Source organism: Perca fluviatilis, chromosome 19, assembly GCF_010015445.1.
Source record: "Perca fluviatilis chromosome 19, GENO_Pfluv_1.0, whole genome shotgun sequence".
NCBI classification, from domain to species: domain Eukaryota; kingdom Metazoa; phylum Chordata; class Actinopteri; order Perciformes; family Percidae; genus Perca; species Perca fluviatilis.
In genome coordinates, this window is record NC_053130.1 from 36,524,222 (window position 1) to 36,542,916 (window position 18,695).

The 18,695-nt window shown below is 42.3% G+C and overlaps 1 protein-coding gene across 1 annotated transcript in view; it reads left to right on the forward strand.

The window, feature by feature from the left end:
* The window catches only part of ltbp1 (latent transforming growth factor beta binding protein 1), a 229,538-nt gene that overhangs the window by 35,214 nt on the left and 175,629 nt on the right, over positions 1–18,695 (forward strand). Inside the window, exon 3 of the mRNA XM_039783518.1 lies at positions 9,251–9,587. Coding sequence (XP_039639452.1) covers positions 9,251–9,587 — 337 coding nt within the window. The remainder of the gene's footprint in view (positions 1–9,250; positions 9,588–18,695) is intronic.

Consider the following 18,695-nt stretch of genomic DNA (forward strand, 5'->3'; position numbering starts at 1 on the left):
TTTTTTAGGCTACTACCCTTAGGGTTGGGTACCTTTTGCATCTGAACCAATATCGGTACCGATACCTGAAATTCGGTTCCAGTACCCAACGGTACCTGTAATTACAAAACAATTATTTCAGTTGTAAAAATAATTCCAAACCTATTTATCCTATGTACTTAGAACATTGTTAGTTTATTAGAATGTTGCACTCTAAAGAAATTAAACAAAAATAAAAATAAAACCCCTCCCTCTCTCCTCCCAAACCTGTCCCTACAACCTATTAAATTGAATAATTATTAATTTCTTACTCACTGTAACTTTTTTAGTCTTTTTTTATTTTCTTGTTGCTGAAAGGTGCTGTAGAAATAAAGTTGCCTTGCCTTACAACATCAGCCTGTCAGTCAGTCCCCAGGGCATATAAACCAGTGTTGTGCCTGCTTGTCTCAGAGGAAGTGTAACGTCAACAGCACTGCGACCGCTTTTGCCTCGCCATTAATATCATATCGCAGCAAACGCTGTCTGCATGAAGTTATGAGAAACTGTAACCACATTTGAAACCACTTCATCGGCATTGCCGTGACTCACTGTGACTTCAACCAAACTGCAGAGCCCACGTAGTTTGCACCGTCACACCTCTACGTGTGTGTGCGAGTGTGTGTGTTTGTGTCAGAACTCTGCTCTCTGTCAATTTTCAGAGAGGAGGACAGATAAGCTTGCGCTTACACGCTCAGGTACCGACAGTTCAACATTTAACTTGTAAAAAAGGGGGCAAATTTACTGGTCGCACATGTGCGACTGGATGTAAAATTCATTCGCACACTCTCAAATTTTGGTCGCAAAATGCGACCATTTGGTCGCAGTCTGGAGCCCTGATATGACAAATGTCTCTATCAAACCTCTGTACGCCTTCTCACTGTCTGCAATGCATTGCACAGGGGAGGAGGTAAAGGTGAAGGTACAGGTGGCCAGTTCCCAAGTTGAAACTGAAGAAGGGTTTAGACTGTGAAGAGGATTTGTGCCAGTACAGTTCCTTCGGGTGCCCCAGCACTCGTAACTTCCTGTGAAAGGCTGCTATTTAAGTGGGCACGCCATTCAGGCATTCCTCAATCCAGGCGCCGATGTCAGGATGTAGTTGCATTGCTAGCTTGCAATGGAGCGTTTCAGCCAGCTTGTGGGGCTGGATGCTCAATTGTAGAACATGACTCACACCGACAAACACTTTGTTTAATGCATACTGAGACCTTAAGGATTCTAATTCATCAATCAAACGGTATCATATCGGTCATATGAGGGGTAGATGTTTACAGACTGGACCAGATCTCAGTTGTAATAAAAGACTCAGCACATTGCTGTACATTGTGATTGTCTTGTGAAATGTGACAACCGCAGAGGAGGTAACATTTCTTACGCCAGCAGATTTATTTCCTCAGCCATTTAGTTTTCCCTTCATTAATCATTTTCACAAATCTCAAAGCCACTAATTAGACCAACAAGCTTAGTGAGGAGGTGACACACCCTCAGGGACCCTGGGGAGAACCAGAGGGCCTCTTTCTGAGTCATTTCTCCCACTGACTACACACACACACACACACACACACACACACACACAGTGAAATGCTTTTTAGCAGAGCGTATCTTTCGAAGGTGGCCGTGTGTGTATGTGTGTGTGTTCAGCAGCTACTTCAACTTGTTAGGACTTGGGTTTAGTATTCATTGTATTAGTATGATTACTATTGAGATAAGGGAATGTTTAGACTGAGGAATGAGAGGACGGTCCAGATGTGTGTGTGTGTGTGTGTGTGTGTGTGTGCACGCGTGTGTGTGTGTGTGTGTGTGTTTGTGTTATCTGCTATCATCTTCCTTTGTATGCTTTATCCAAACATATCTAAGCATGCATGTGCATGTGTGTGTTAGAGCACAGTATGTAAACTTGTGCCATGTAGTCTGGGATACAGGCTTTGTAGTTGATAAATGGATGCCCCCACCATCCACACACACACACACACACACACACACACACACACACACACACACACACACACACACACACACACACACACACACACACAGTGGCATCCCAAGGAGACATGTCGTGGACGGACGATATATTCCCCTAGAAGGAGGTCATGGAAGTCCCAAAATGGCCGCCTACATAGACACTACATCTCCCACAATGCAGCAGGAGGAGTGCAGGTGTTTGGGATAACTCATCAAGGCAGAAGGAGACTGAGGAGGGGAGAGTCTAGTTGAGTGGAGAGAACAAAGGAACACATGGAGGAAGCCTGGGAGGCTCTGCTAACAAGAAAGTTAAGGTTGTGGACTGAAAAGCTGGACCCGGAGTTTTGGACTTTAGACTTTTGAGTTATGAATTTCTCTGGAGGACTGTAGTGAAGCACAAACCTCGCTGAGACATGGCTGAAAACGTTTGGTTTAATGTTTTTGACCTTTTTTGTGAGTAACTTGAACAGTGGATGGTAGAAAATAAAAGCTCCAGTCTTCTGTGATCACGGTTTGTGCGTGTGCTGATTTTACCCCCACACGGCCTCAGAGCTCCATGTGTTTCGGAGAAAGCCCATCCCGACACTACAACACACACACACGCTCAAAACTGTGTCTAGTAATTGAGTATTTGATAGCTGGATTGGTCAGTCAGTTATTTGCAAAATTACTCTAAACAATGAATTATTGGAAAATACAGCCACACTTCTTAAAGGAACACGCCACCGTTTGTTGAAAAAGGGTTATTCACCGTCTCCTCTATATTTATATAGGTGGGCAAATGCATTTTTGTATCCGTGCATGCATCGTCTCATAGATACATACACTAGATGTCGCCTGGCTGCTGCTGTTCATTGGAACGGATGCGTCAACAGAGCCGCCATCTTGGAACAGGGGGGTCGCTCCTCTTTAATGCATCAGCGTCAATGTAGGTAAAGGGCTAACGGAAATAAAATCACCATAAATCCTCAATCTCAAACGATTTTCTAGTTTTTGTGGTTCGTTCCAAATGTCAGACATGTATTTATGATCAAGTCCAGAGAAAAATTAAGCTTTTGATGTTAACATAATCTACTTTGTTCAAAATGTAATGCCTAGTGCTTGTTAGCCTAGGTTTAGTAGTCCCATTCTTCCACTTGATACTGCTTCCACTTAAGTAAACTTAAGATGAACTATCGAATACAAAACAAAGAGACTAATTAATGTGTTAATACAAAGAATATTTATTATAATCGGTTCACAGATCTGAGTCCAAACGGAAACTTCACCCCTCTCAACTAAGAGTTTCTGCTTCAAAGTGAAGTTTAAACAGACTGAAATGTCCAGGCTCACTCCTCCACTATTTATTTCTGCATGTATTTATTTATTTAACGATACTTAAAATCATGTTTCGCCGTCCACAGTCCGAGTCCGCCAGACTCCCTTTAGGAAACCTGTGATTTAAACTTCAGCAGGCTGTGGCAGTCCGCTCCACTCAGTCCTGGTTCTGGTTCTCCCGGGCATCCCCCCTCCGGGTCTCCAGCTGCGTGGTGTCGGTTTTGGCTCCCAGGAAGCGGGCACTGAGCTCCAGATCCTGCAGCCGCAGACAGTCTCTGCTGCCCCGCTGTAGCTTCTCTCCGTCTGTCTGCCGCCGGCAAACTTAGTGGAACTTACCGCCGATATCATAAGATCCTCCCGGACTAGGTGTAAGATCCTACCGATCACCATTCAGCAGCGAGGTGAAGCTGTGTTTTTGCCCGGGGGAAGAGACGCTGCCGCCGGCCACGGAGCTCTCCGCCTCCCGCTGCCGCCGGATATATGTCATAAAACCCATTGTCACCTGTTAAATGTTATCCCTTGCTGTTTGTGTTTTTCATTTCCTCTATCGAACATCAATAAGCAGCACAAAAGTCCGGCATCTTTAGCGTTGATCTGAATGCGGGAAAACTTCAGACCCCTGTTCCAAGATGGCGGCGGTTTTGACGCATGCTTAGAACCTCAAAGTGACATCTAGTGTATATATCTATGGCATCGTCTTAGTCCGGCGCCGCCGCCACTAGATTAGCTTAGCGTAATGAATGGAATCCTTTGTTGCTGGTTAGCATGTTGTGAGTAAAAGTGACTCAACAACAACAAAAACAAAACCTAATTACTTCCTGTGGCCTGCGTATTCACGACGAGTAAAAATAGCAATGCAGATTAAGACTAGACGATTTCCTAAGCAGATATTGACTTGGGACTATATTGGGCTGTACTGCCCTGACGAGACATCTCCTATTCACAAAAATGCATTAAAGTGAAATCGGTCAAAAGCTTTAGCTTTGTAAGACCATAGAGTATGTGTTATATAAATGCCCTGACAAAATTCAAAGTGTAAATATACGCAATGTATGTCGAAAGTCTAGCCGCAATGTTTCCCCATCGGAATGAATGGCAAACAGAGCTACAGCTAGCTTCCTCCTAACGAGACCTCTCCAGTTCACAAAAATTGATTAAATTGAAATCGGTCAAAAGCGTTAGCTTTGTAAGACCATAGAGTATGTGTTATATAAATGCAATGACGAAATTCAAAGTTTAAATATACGCAATGTATGTCGAAAGCCCGTGGAGCCCCGTGGGCTGCCGATATCTCTGTGCCCGAGTAGCAGTGCTTCGGCTGTAGCCTACTTCCACCCAATATAGTCCCAAGTCAATATCTGCTTAGGAAATGGTCTAGTCTTAATCTGCATTGCTATTTTTACTTGTTGTGAATACACAGGCCACAAGAAGTAATTAGGTTTTGTTTTTGTTGTTGTTGAATCACTTTTACTCACGACATGCTAACGGCAACAAAGGATTCCATTCATTACGCTAAGCTAAGCTAGCGGCGGTGGCGCCGGACTAAGACAATGCATGCACTGATACAAAAATGCCTTTGCCCACCTATATCAATATAGAGGAGACGGTGACAGCTGCCTTTATGTTTTGTGCCTATTTCTGGTCATTTAGTCATTTACATTTCCTGATTTTGTATACTAGGCCTGAATGAGTTTTCTCTAACTTTTTTCTGACCACATTTTAATTTAAGTTACGATCATTTTCCAAAGATTAAACTTCAGGCAGGTGTTTGTGGTCTAGTTTTAAACAATATTCACTTGTACCCAGCATGGAACATGACAATCAGTTAAAATGATGCAGGTGCTTGTTGCTAACTTTAAACCCATGCGATAAACAACTACATATTTGGCCAGTTATGGTAATTATGAAACACTGATGGTTTGTCATACATTTTTGTAACAACATTAAACTAAACTAATAAGGCATGTCTGCCAATGTGTCAGTTATCGCAGGTTCAAAGCAAGAACAGACAACAACAACCTAGATAATTTATCACACAGCGATGTCCATCCATCAGTAGTCTGTGTGAGTGTCTTAAGGCTAATTAATAGTAATACGTAGGCTCTACTGTGTGTAGGGAGTGTGTGGTAGAGCGAGTGAGAGACTAACAGGGTTTAGCTACAGAGCGAGTATTGACTCTGGTGGTGGAGAAAAGTTAACCCTGTCCTTGATTTTGAGGTGGCAGTAACTCAGTATGTAGGGAGTTGGGTTGGGAACCGTACGGAACAAAGTATGGTGGTGGACTGGTAGCTGGAGAGCAGCCAGTTCACCTCCTGGGCACTGCCAAAGTGCTCGTGAGCAAGGCACTGAACCCCCAACTGCTCAGGGTGCCTGTCCATCGACAGCCCCCTCCTAAATTATAATTATTATTAAATTATTTCATGTTTATGGAGAAGGAGAACCTGGAAATGAGTAGGGTGAAATGTGACGCTACCAAGCCATGGCCGAGCGGACCAATCACAGATGTTGTGGTCTGCGTCGCCGCGACGTTACATCTAGGAAGGTGCACGTCAGGCTATGGCGTAGGCAGGGCTCGGGTAAAAAATCAGCAATGGAGCGTTTAGGTCAGCTTGTGGGGCTGGATGCTCAATTGTAGAACATGACACACACGACAAACACTTTGTTTAATGCATACTGAGACCTTAAGGATTCTAATTCATCAATCAAACTGCATCATATCGGTCATATGAGGGGTAGATGTTTACAGACTGGACCTGATCTCAGTAGTAAAAAAAGACTCAGTACATTGATGTACATTGTGATTGTCTTGTGAACTGTGACAACTGCAGAGGAGGTAACTTTTCTTACGCCAGCAGATTTATTTCCTCAGCAATTTAGTTTTTAATCACAGTTGTTGTGGTCTACGTCGCCGCGACGTTACATCTAGGAAGGTGCACGTCAGGCTACGGTGTAGGCAGGGCTTAGGCTGGGCTGAGGTAAAACATCAGCCGCTGTGGCCGAGGTGGGCCATAGTAGGATGTAATTGGTCAGTGTTCAGATGAGAGACAAACCAGTGGGCCAATCATAAGATCTCTCTTCTCTGTATCGGCCAATCAAATTAAAAAGCTTTCAACCGATGTGCATCACATGCAGCCCACACAAATAGACCGGCCTACCGGGAAATCTCCCGGTACTCTTGATGGCCAATCCATGCCTGGGCGTAGGGTCCGTATCTATGCTTACCTACGTACGTACCTACGGCGGAGATTCAACGCAGAACCATAAATCAAGATTAATGCTTCAGTTTGGTCGCTATAGTTTCCCACGTGGTGGTCATACAACTTCTTTGTGTCTTGAGATTGTGGTGCAATTTAGAATTTTGCATCGTGGCTGCAGTTCTGTCATCATTGTGAAAGCTTTCTCCAGAAACAATACCAATCAGTGATGGCCTTTTTACCAGCATGGGTCCTGAGGATAGTTGTGGTGAGAAAGAGTCAGACTGCTCAGTTATAGCTCGACTCAGCCAGACATTTCTCTGTTCTCGGCTGAGATGGGCGGCAGAGGGCTGCAGTTTTTCAGTGTTCACACTGTGGAAATTAGCCTAGCGGCTAGCAGATTTCCCCCGCTCATTGCTTAATCCTGACAAAATACGTTGCACCTTTTTTCATCTTTACATTGTTGAAACTGAGTAGATAAAATTGGTAGTGAGAGCAACTAGTTAGTGGACTTGCCGAGACGCCACTCCACGGCCTCTGCTTTCGCTGTGCAAGGAGTATGGTAAGCAGGCAATGGTATCTCAATCATAAGACCAAGGACCCTATCTTGCACTCAACGCAATTACCTTTGTACACCGACGCATGTATCATTCCTATTTTGCACCCGACGCACAGAGGACTTTTCTCTCCAAAGATGCACGTCGGTAAATTAGGGAATGTATTTGCGCCCCCGGGAGCGGTTCAGCGAAAAGAGGAGGCATGTTCAGGCGCAAACGTTCCCTGGTGCTATTTTGCAGTTTCAGAAAACAATTCCGCCACAGACCAGGAAAAACCTGGTCTAAAGTCAGTGGCGCGTTATTCAGATGCCATTTTAGGGGCGCATGCTTGGTCATAATGTAGTGTGTGCACAACCCGCATAGACTTTGCTTCTCTTATCTACACGGACGCAGCAGTTCCCATTTTTGCAAACCATACATAATTACAAGGAAAAATGTTACTGAAAATGCGCTTCAGGTGTTTACAGTACAGTCCTCAAAAAGTCGCACCATTCTTTGTGGCTTGTTTTTCGCTTTACCGGCATTGCCGTGACTTAACAAAGTTGACGTTGTTTCGCTCCGTCGGCACAATAGCAGTGTGTGTGTGTGTGTGTGTGTGTGTGTGTGTGTGTGTGTGTGGGTGGGTGGGTGTGTGTGTGTGTGTGTGTGGGTGTGGTAATGGGTGTGTCGGCAGTTAGAGCGCTCTCTGTCAAGATTCAGAGACGTCAGATTACTCGCGCTTATGCGCTCTCTGGTACTGAAATATGGCACCGTTTGATTTAAAGTGAATCCGTCCTCGGTAGTACCAACGTTACACATGGTTTGGAATGAAAGGGAGAAAACAGGACACAGTAACACGGTGGATATCGTTCATATACATTTTCTTTTTTTTCTTTTTTTACAACGTAGTTAAGGCGGCACGCGTGTCTTGCTTATGTGGCCGCCTGAGCTGCAAAGTGCTGCGGGAAACCCTGGGATTATTACAGGGAGGTTTGCTCCTTATATAATAATATTGGCAATAGTGACATTACTGTAAGCATGCAACCTATCTAATCACTTAGGTAATTAAAAAATAAAGCAACAGCTAGTAGGCCTAGTGTTTTATTGTAATAAGCCGATAAGTTACTATACTGTATTTGCCTCAGTTCAAAGATCTGTGGTTTCTTGTCCATAGAATTTCAGTGTTTCTTGAACCATAAACAAACAATCAACAAAAGAAAGTGCCTACGGCAGTGCATTTGGGTATACTGTATGCATATATATCTGGGGTGTTATATTATTGTCCGTTAGGACTTTACAGTGCTTCATGGAGGTGAACTTTTCCCCCATAATAACAATAAATAAAGAAAAGAAAATTGTTCTTCTCTCTAGGGGTATATGGCTATTTAGATTGAGATTGAGAATACAATGGAGGTGAATCAAATTTAGTTTGTGGTACAGCATTAAAAAATGACATTCATGAAATTTAACAGCAACATCTCTTTCCAGAAACAGTGCCCTTGTTACTCTGGACAATCCACTTCCTCACAACACGTCTTACAGTTTTCATTGGAATGACTTTCTGCTGAAGAAATAGTCCCATGACAGTGTGGTCTGTGGAAACCACTCCACCCATTCCTAAATCCCAAACCTCATTGGACAACGGCTCCTCCTCCTTGAATATCCCGATTTAACCACTGATTATGAACAATATAGTCATGACTGCAATTGGACCCAGTATATCATAAATAATGTTGACTAGTTAGAAACCAAAAACGAGCCAAAAAAAGACAGAGGGTGGGGGGCTGGGATATCTAATTTGTGGCTGCTACGTTTAACTCACTTTTTATTAAGGAACTGCCAATATACACATAGGACACGAGCACAACACATCTCTCCAACCCACTGCTTCAGTGGGGGTGTTTGGTCCACAACAGATCAATTTCTTACCAGACTTTCTTACCAGCCTACACCAACTGAGTCAAATGGCAAACGCTGTTTGAACCACACCAGTTAGATGTGAAAGCACCTCTAAAGATCTAAACTACAATGCATAAACCAATAAGGTGCAATGAGCATTAGTTTGCATTTAAAATCATGAAACTTCAAGTCCAATTTATCCATATGCTTACATCTATTTCACTGTTTTGTATCTCTTATTGTCATTACTCATGTTTATTCTCCATCTGTTTCTCCTTCCTCTCTTTCCTTTTCTTCTCTCTCTCTCTGGGTTTTGTGTTGTAGCCAACTGCATCCCTCAATGCCAGAACGGAGGAATGTGCCTCAGGCCTCAGCTCTGTGTCTGCAAGCCTGGCTCAAAGGGGAAGGCATGCGAGCAGAAGACGATGCCCACACATCCCTTCCCAGCACTGCCTGGGAATGGGCACACCACTGCTAACTCAAATGGACACACTAATGGACACAATGTGGTGCCCCAGCGGCCCATACCTCAGCAAGTTTCTCCCAATGGTTATGCCTCTGCCCCCGCTCCATCTAACAACATGGCCCAGATGAAACTAAGTGTCAGGCCGGCCCCCCAGTTTGTACGACCACCTTACATCCAACAACACATCCAACAACAGTAAGTACCACGCTTACATTCCACCTTTATTTATTCAGAAAAGAAAGCAGCTGAGCTCTCTGCTGTTGTCCACCAACTTCAAATTCATAGTTTCACTAATTGACTCTGGAAGAAGTTTACTAGAACCATTTTCTGTCTTCTGCTGCCGAGCTGCACCTACATTCTGCTGCTGATAACTCTTCAACAACTCCACTGGAGCAGTTGGAGGGTTCGGAGTCTTGCTCAGGGGCATGGCATGGTAGAGTGATAGATTACCTGTTTGAACACAACATGGAGAAACTGGGTTAATTACCCACAACTACAAAAAGATCAAATTTAATTAAAGTTAGAGAAAACCCTACATTTAATAGAATAATAATAATAATAAGCAACTGTATTATTGGTCACATAAAAATGATACAGTACAGCCCAGGGAACAACTTGAGGTTCAGTGTCTTGCTCAAGGACACTTTGACATGTGGCGGATATAATCATAAAATCATGAAATATATGCAGACCACTGATTTGTTTGTACCCATGTAGCAATCGTTGGGAATTAGGGTTCTTTATATATTTCTAACACCACAGAAATAGTAAAATCTAAAAGTTTTCTTTAAACACGGATCTCTCACTGTGAAGGTTGTGTTATTGTGGTTTGCCCGGACAGTATACTCTCTTTATCACCAACCATGATTGTAATAATAGGTTGAATTTCTCCCGGCACTTTCATAAGTACAGTGTAAATGCCACTAACTCCTGCTGTGGTTAACTGTGGGTTTGTTTTGCCTGTCACTACTTCAGACAAGTGGACAATGTGCAGTTGCATCAGACAGTACAAATGGCCCCAATGGCTTGACTAGTCCAATCGGTGGATGTAGACTCAAAACATAGTTCTGCTTTTCAGGTCAATGTTACAGCAACACAAATCACCCAGCACAATTAAAGTCCAATTAAAGTTGACACAGATCATACCACACTGCTGATTTTGATCAATGATATTTAGAATGTTAATACATTTTATGTGCTTTGATTTACATGCACACTGAAAAACGTGAAGGGGAGTTTTTTATGCACAGGAAAAAGTAATTGCTACCAGATCTGTGTCCTCGAAAGCTGCTCTCAATTTTCAGAAGGGATATGTCACTCACTAGTAGCTATTCCCTAGGCTGCTTTGCACCTTGACCTCGAGCCAAACAACCCGCCATAAGCTTTTTTGCTCTGTGCAGGATCTTGCGGGGTAGAAGCCAAGAGGAGTATCCATCAGGCAAGGGTTATTTAAATATACTAATGGTGTAGTTACAAAATTTCTAATACCTCGTCTTACAAGTACAGAAACTATTTGTACTACTGTAGAAGTTTGGTATCATTCCGGGCATTATGAGTGGGGTACTTTAGGAGATACAAACGTGGATCCATTAGCGCCTGCACTAAGCTAACCAGCTGATAACGCTAACTCGACCAACGTTATAACAAAGGAAAAAAGCTTATGGGGGGTGGTTTGGCTCGAGGTCAAGGTGCAAAGCAGCCTAGGGTGAAATTACTCCGAACCATCACTTTAAGTTAAATTTGTATCACAAATCTGTCAAATGTAACTAATTTAGTACATTATTTGGCAATTATCCAGTTTTTGTTTAGTCTTTTACTTATAATATATTCCTCTATCTGTTTCTGATTTGCAGAATTCCCTCTGCCCTTGGGTAAATATTTAATACCATATCGCACTGAATTAGTAATTTATGCAAATGTTTGTTTTCGTATTATTTTAACAATCCAAAATGATGACAAATAGGCTACTGTCTAGAATATTCTTCAGAATAACCTCAAAGGTACTGTATGCTAAAAATCATGCTAGACTGGTTAACATTTCACAAAATGAGCCGAACAAAGTTGTCACCTTTTTATCGATAGCAAGGTGCTTTCCTATGCTGTGACAGGAGTGTATGGATAAGACATGACGTTGTTAAATTGTACTTATTTAGCTGCTCACTAGTTAACTATTGTAAGCTGCGTCACCAGCATAGCTACTGTGGTTACTGTCATTACCACGGCAACCCATGCACACAGATCAGTGATGTCTGGACACACAAATCACATCTGATCACTTGCAAATAACAGAATGTTTAGATCTTTGTTTGTTTGATTTTCTTAATCATAGTTATTGTTGAAATAAAAACAAACCTTATTTTAATAATTATTTTGTCTTTTCTAGTTTGTTTTTAGAAAAAAGAAAGATTGCATATTCCATATTCTGCATCACGATCCCCATGGAAAGACCTAAAGGGTGTGTTTTGGGAGATGGATTACTGGGCTTCCTTATTTACCCTGCTGCTCCATGAAAATATAGAAGAATGGATGATTGCATTTTATAACATTACAGAAACTATTAATTAAGACAATTATGGTATTCGTTCTGACATAAATATCAGTCCATCAGAGTAGAAGACTGCATTGGGATTGGGATTCTGCAGGTCCCGCAGGACCCAACATAAATCTTGCGGGAGCAGGCGGTTTTAACGAGGGGCTGCGGCTGGGAGCGGGCCGTCCAAAAATAGACAGCGGGTCCCGGGATTTAAGAGCGCTGCTCCTGATCAGTGCTGTAACCGACTGTTAGCTTCGCCTAGCTTGGTTTTATTAGAAAATCAGCAACGCACACGGTGCATCCAGTTAAACACCAGCCAAACACTTTATTATCACTCCTCTACTCCCTCTCTGTCACTTCTTTCCCAGGGGACTCTTTCTCCTACAGCGACCTGAGGGATCCAATCAACAGGGACTTTAACATGAAATCTGTTAGTGTTAAAAGACAGGGAAACAAAATGGAATAAAACCAACCACAGCCAACAACACCTTCTAAAATAAGTGAAATAAATAAATACAATGTCACTTTGCCCTTATTGCACTAGAATAACTAATTATTGCACTTGTATGTAATTATGCACTAGAACATAATTTCGCTACAAATACCGACAGATATGCATATTTATTAATACTACACAGTAAAATAACTAAAAGAAGACATTGTGCGGGTGGGACCCAACACACAAGCTGTGGGAATGGGCAGGAGCAGAACACACACACTGCGGGAATGGTCAGAAATCCACTGGGATTAAAAAAAAAACGTGCAGGGCTCTAGATCAGAGTGCATGAAGCAATGACAGGTAACCTGCAGATTATTAAAGAGAAAGTCTGTTGTGGTTCTTCTACACTGTGAGAACTCCTCAGTCAGCCAGGCAGCCAGCGGGTTACCCACAACAAAGCACTGACCTACTCTGCACACATATTCTCCCTTTCCTTCCCTGGAGTCCTCCAGCCTATGTTGTGATATTGCTAATACATGAGAGGGCTCTGGTGAGGTTCAGTGGGTTCATTACGTTAGACCAGAGTATGTCAGCTCTCGCGGGGAAGAAGACTTGGACGACTCGAGTGTAGAGGTCGGCGGTGGATTGTGATTGTGGCCAGAGCAGTGAAGGCCGAGACTGAACAGATTTATACACACACACACACGCACACACGCACACACGCACACACACACACACACACACACACACACACACACACACACACACACACACACACACACACACACACACACACACACACACACACACACACAACAACCTCAACCCTTACTCACCAGTTTATGTAGAAATGAGTCAAACCTCCGCTCTGATATTTAATACTAGCAGGCTCTTGTAACCATTCCTTGGATTCTCTCCAAACTCTTCTCTTATTTTTTTTCATTTAATGGCTAGGTCATTGCCAACGCACACGCTCATGCTGGATATTTTGTTGAGACTGGAATGACATCTTATGTTTATAACTTCTCTTTTGCTGTCACTGTTTGAAGCTCTTTGTTGTTGTTGTTGATCTGGTACCATGACATTTTGTGTTCTAAAGGAGACGCGCCAGGTGTCAGGCTTTATCCCAGCAATGTACATCATTTGAGCCAGACTAGCCCAAAACTGATGACGTCATACCTGATTTCCACATTCTGCATCATGGCACAGTGTCATAATGCCAGTATATGAGTATAACTTTAAAATGTACTCTAGAATGTGCAGTTGTCACGTTAGGAACAAACGGTGGGCATTGGGAGTGCATTGAGTGGTAAAATAAATGTACACAATTACAATTACAGTTTTTTGCTGTAATAATTTAATCACACCACTTCCCTTGTCCATGTTACGTGCAGTAACTTTGGCGAGTGGAGTTTGCCACTTTAAGTGAAGAAATCTCCGATAAAACCACTGTGCACTAGCTCTTGACAGCAAATGGTAGAGCGGTGGTGCATTTACTGTAAAGTAGCAGCTAAAGCCACGTTTTAGGCTATTTTTTACATAGACAAAAACTACTCTGGATAAATGCTAATGTTGCTCCTTGTCTGCTGGTTGTGTTAGGAGGCAATTCTTTGTCGTTATATTTTGCCTTGTCAGTCTTATGTTGTGTTTTCAGCTTTTTTTGCTGGCAAAAAAATCTATTTGAGGTGCTCTGGAATGGAAATTCCACACAAATGTAACTTTCTGTATCAATAAACCTTATTCTAATTCTGTGGAGTTTTCGTGCAAAAACCCTTTATTTTTACATCCCTGTTTACTTGCTAGCAGTTGTCTTGTCCCCTGCCCCCTGCCAGTGGAACAGTATGAAAGCATTGCTTGTTGCATGTGCATGAGAGAAATCAAAACTGGGATCCACTCATAAAAACATTGCTCCACAGCGCTACTTGTGTTCAAAACTGTAACAAGGTACCTTAAATGCAGCTTTTAAGGTTTTAGAGAAAACGTCCTTAACAAATATGGTGTAATTAGTATCCCATGTGAAGTGTTTTTTTGTCATGTAGCACAAATGAATGAAAATGGATGAATCCCTCTAGGCTACAGACCTGTACACAGTGGCAATAAAAAAAAAACATGCTGCCTTTGCCTCCATGACATGCCATGTGTTGCATGCACCCTGTTAACTAATAATCCTAAAAATATGTCCAGAAGGTTTTACCAGAGGATGGTTTTATGACTATGTAGTAGTAATAAACATCTTACACACAATGATACATGTACACACATAACTGGATATCATAAAGGAGCGTGGCATGCCCTATACATTAGAGATGCACCGATTACAACTTTCCCAGCCGATACCGATTTTAGCCGATTCCGATTTCATTTTTTCTAACCACTTTACAGCACACACAAATATTTATTTTCTATCTTTTCATTAATAGAACATTTTGCACAGAACATAGAAAAAAACAGATAATGGATCACTATAAAATAGAACTATATAAATGACTCCTGGTGTGGGAAATTCACACACATCTAAAGAGCAATGTTAGAACCATTTCCTTCTTTTCACATCCAATATCACACTAAAGAAATGTGATTTGGGTTTTTGGTGTTGTCCCACCACACCCTACTTTTTCCTGGCAGGTGTTGCATATTGCAAACTTGTTATCTTCTGCACACATGCTGAAGAACCTCCAAACAGCTGACATGTTGCAGGTTAATCCACGAGGTTCCCTACATGTGCGATAATAGCGCCGACACACGCTTCACCCCACGAGCGGGTACGCGCCACACACAGTGGAAAAGTTGAGAGAAAGGAAAAAGAGACTGTGCTGTGGCGTCTGTGTGCGTGTGCGTCCTTGAGAACTGTAACTCGTATAACTTATGTTGTCAGTTAATTGTAGCGTTGACCGGCATGAAATCGGCATATGTCAGACTGACCTGCAGGTCGCCGGTCATGGCCGAGCATGTGAAAACCGGCCAATTCCAGTCACCGGTCGGTCTATTGGTGCATCTCTACTATACATAGTTGCAAGACCTAAACGGAAGATCTATTTAAGGCATTACAGGGTCATAGCAGAGCTATTTACAAGGCTATTATTTTCTATTTTCTATTTATACCATGGCAGGGGGCCTATCATATGAATGAGATGAAAATATGCCCAGTTAACGCTTCCTCCATGTTTATCATCTCCTTTTTGTGGCACTGCTCTCTCCTATCACAGAAATAGTGCACTATATAGTGTGTTTGTCATTTTGTAGTAGAGTTACTATAACATACCCACAATGCACATCTAATTTGAGTGTATACACGATGTACCCTACTGTACGTGTTTCCCCGGAGGAAAAGAAGAAGCAGAAGGACTTGTTTGATCATTCCCTGTATAGTTCACTATTTAAAGTGCCCATATTATGCTTTCAGGTTCATAATTGTATTGTAAGGTTGTACCAGAATAGGTTTACATGGTTTAATTAAAAAAAACAAAACATTTTTGTTGTACTGTACAGCTCTCTCTCACTACTGCAGATCCTCTTTTCACCTGGTTTCTGTTTTAGCTACAGAGTGAGACCTCTTTTCTTCTTCTTCTGTACTATCTTTGATTGCACTCGCACATGCGCAGTAGCTCAGATGTAGATCATGTCAGCTAGCTAGCTCCATAGACAGTAAAAGAAAGGCTGTTTCTCCAAATTCGGTCAGTTACAAGGCAGGATTAGCTGGGAGACTTCTTCTAAACGAGGGCGCACATGGAAGTAGTTCTTTTGTAGATTATGGTGAATTTGTGTGTGCAATTTATTATCCCGTTTGTTAAGACGTGTCCACAATCTTTCACAATTTGCAACGGAAGGTTTTGACTGAGCGTGTTAACATAAAATAATAATAATAATTAGTGGTGCACGATATATCGGCCGCCGATATAATATCGGCCGATATGGTCATTTTTTTACACATCGGTATCGTTCCGATGTCAAAATAGGGCCGATGAATAGGGCCGATGTGAATCATTCCTGTGTATTTGACGTGTGTATGAGAATTTAGATCTAAATCTGACCTGTGGAGGGCAGTAATACGCTTAACAGCGTCTATACTGCCAAAATCAGAAGAAGAAGAAGCAGCAGCAGCGAGTCTGGGGGCGGGGATGTTGGTTTTTGCAGACGGAATCTGCCGGCGAAGTGGGACACTGGAAAATTTAGTAGACCACCGGCCCTCGGTGGGCGGGGGAGAGATGAATGTTCGGAAATAAGAGGTTGCTGCGGCCTGCCGTACAGGTTAGTTTGACCAGCGGGCAGCAGCGGCGGCCGGAACGGGCAGCAGCGACAACCGGAGCGGGCAGTGGCCGGAGCGAGCAGCGGCCGGATCGGAGCGATCATGGGTGGACATTCTCAGCGGTGAAACGCAAACGGGGGCTGGAGTATAGCTAACCTAGCTAGGTGGAAAGCTAACGCTAGCCAGCCACCTGTTCCATCAATGCTGCTTGCAAGTGTCTGCTCATTAGACAACAAACTGGACTACATCCAACTTCAACGAAACTCCCATCGCGAGTTCAGAGACTGCTGTTTTTCTTGTTGTGGAAACATGTTGCCGGGTAAGAGTGGAGATGGGCTGTGTTAACACGGGCTTTAATTAGCTGCTTGTATCCAACAAAATGCTAACTGCTGGGGGAGTTTGTGACTAGTAAATGCCGACCATTATACATTTCACGCAAATTTACAACTGTGTTTATAATCGGCTACATTTAGCTATTTCACACACACGTAAAGTTCAGCTAATGCATACTAGCATTAGCGCTTGGTGGACTGTAAACACCTGTTTCGTATGTCGTTTTTATATATTTTAAATGTGTGACCATTAGAGCCACGTTGAAATGTTATTTCTTGTATATGGTTGAAATGACAATAAAACACATTTGGGTTGAGTTGAATGCTGCCTCACTGTCGGTCTGTAAACGGTAGGCATGGCTTGGGAGTGGAGTCTAAGCAGCGAAGCAAGTGCATTCTGGGATTTGGTGTCTTTCATCCATATGAGCCAAAAACACATTTTCTGGCTTATCTCGGCCTAGAAGGCACCAATTTCTATAATTTTGAGGGTTAGGCCTAACCCTAAAGTACTTGGCAGTTACTGTACTTACAGTTCAGAAGACTGCAAAAGCCAGTGTCTGTTCAGTCCAGTTTGTTCTGGCTCCATTTTCACATTTTACCTTTTTCAATACTTTTGGCTTTGGCCATTTAAGGCCTACTACTGTACTTTAAAGTTTTGAACTGTTGTACAATGTTCACAGAATACAGTGACTTGGTCTCAAGTGAGTTAGATGTTTATTGTGAATACTCTTGGCTGGTTGGCTTATTCATAGTGTGAATTCAGGACACCTTTTAAAAATGTATTTTTATATAAATATTAATTTTTTCTTCTGAAAATCTGATGACAGTCATATTTTGCACACAGGTAAATGTGCCCAATATCAGTGATTTGTTAAAATAAATCACAAAAGTAAAAACAATGCGTTTTGGTAAATAGTTCCTTATTTGATTATCATAAAAATGTGTTTTCTGTACAGAGATATCGACATCGGTAAATATCGGTATCGGCCATAACAGCAATATGAATATCGGTTATCGGCCACAATTTTCACATCGGTGCATCACCGTTGTGTAAGAGGGTCAATCGTGTTTGTGCTATGACGCACAGGCAGCCTTATAGCCTATTTTGGTTTCACTTTTAATGACAGTAGGTTATGACTGTATGTTGACATGAAATAATCATGAGATTAAAATAGTCAATTTATAACTTTGCTATAAAATATTATAAATTTATAGCTGTGGCTAAGTGGTAGAGAGGTCGCCTGCCAATCGGAAGGTTGGTGGTTCGATCCCTGGCCCTGCAGTTCCATGCTGAAGTGTCCTTGGGCAAGACACTGAACCCCAAGTTGCCCCCGATGCTGCGCCATCGGAGTGTAAATGTGTGTGAATGTTTATCTTTTCTAGTCTTAACGACTACTCAAAGCGCTATATAAAAACAGTCCATTTACATTTACATTTACAAAACCCGGAACCAGTTTCCTCGCATATTAGCGTTATGATTTGTATGCATCTAATGGTAACCACTAGTTGGCGAGGCCACTAGCCGTCATGGATGCGTTGTTGCTAACGGAAGGCACAGACAAAACTGTGTTTATTTATTGTTATTGTAAAAAAAATGTAGTTTGAATTTAAATAATTAAAAAAGCTTTCACTGAAGTCTTGCAAACTTGATTTTTATAGATTTTACTTGGTTGAGTTGCTTATTAACAATACATTTTTTTTCCCTTTAAACACTTTTGGCCTGAAGTAATTAGAGTGTAAGGTAAAGCCTTTC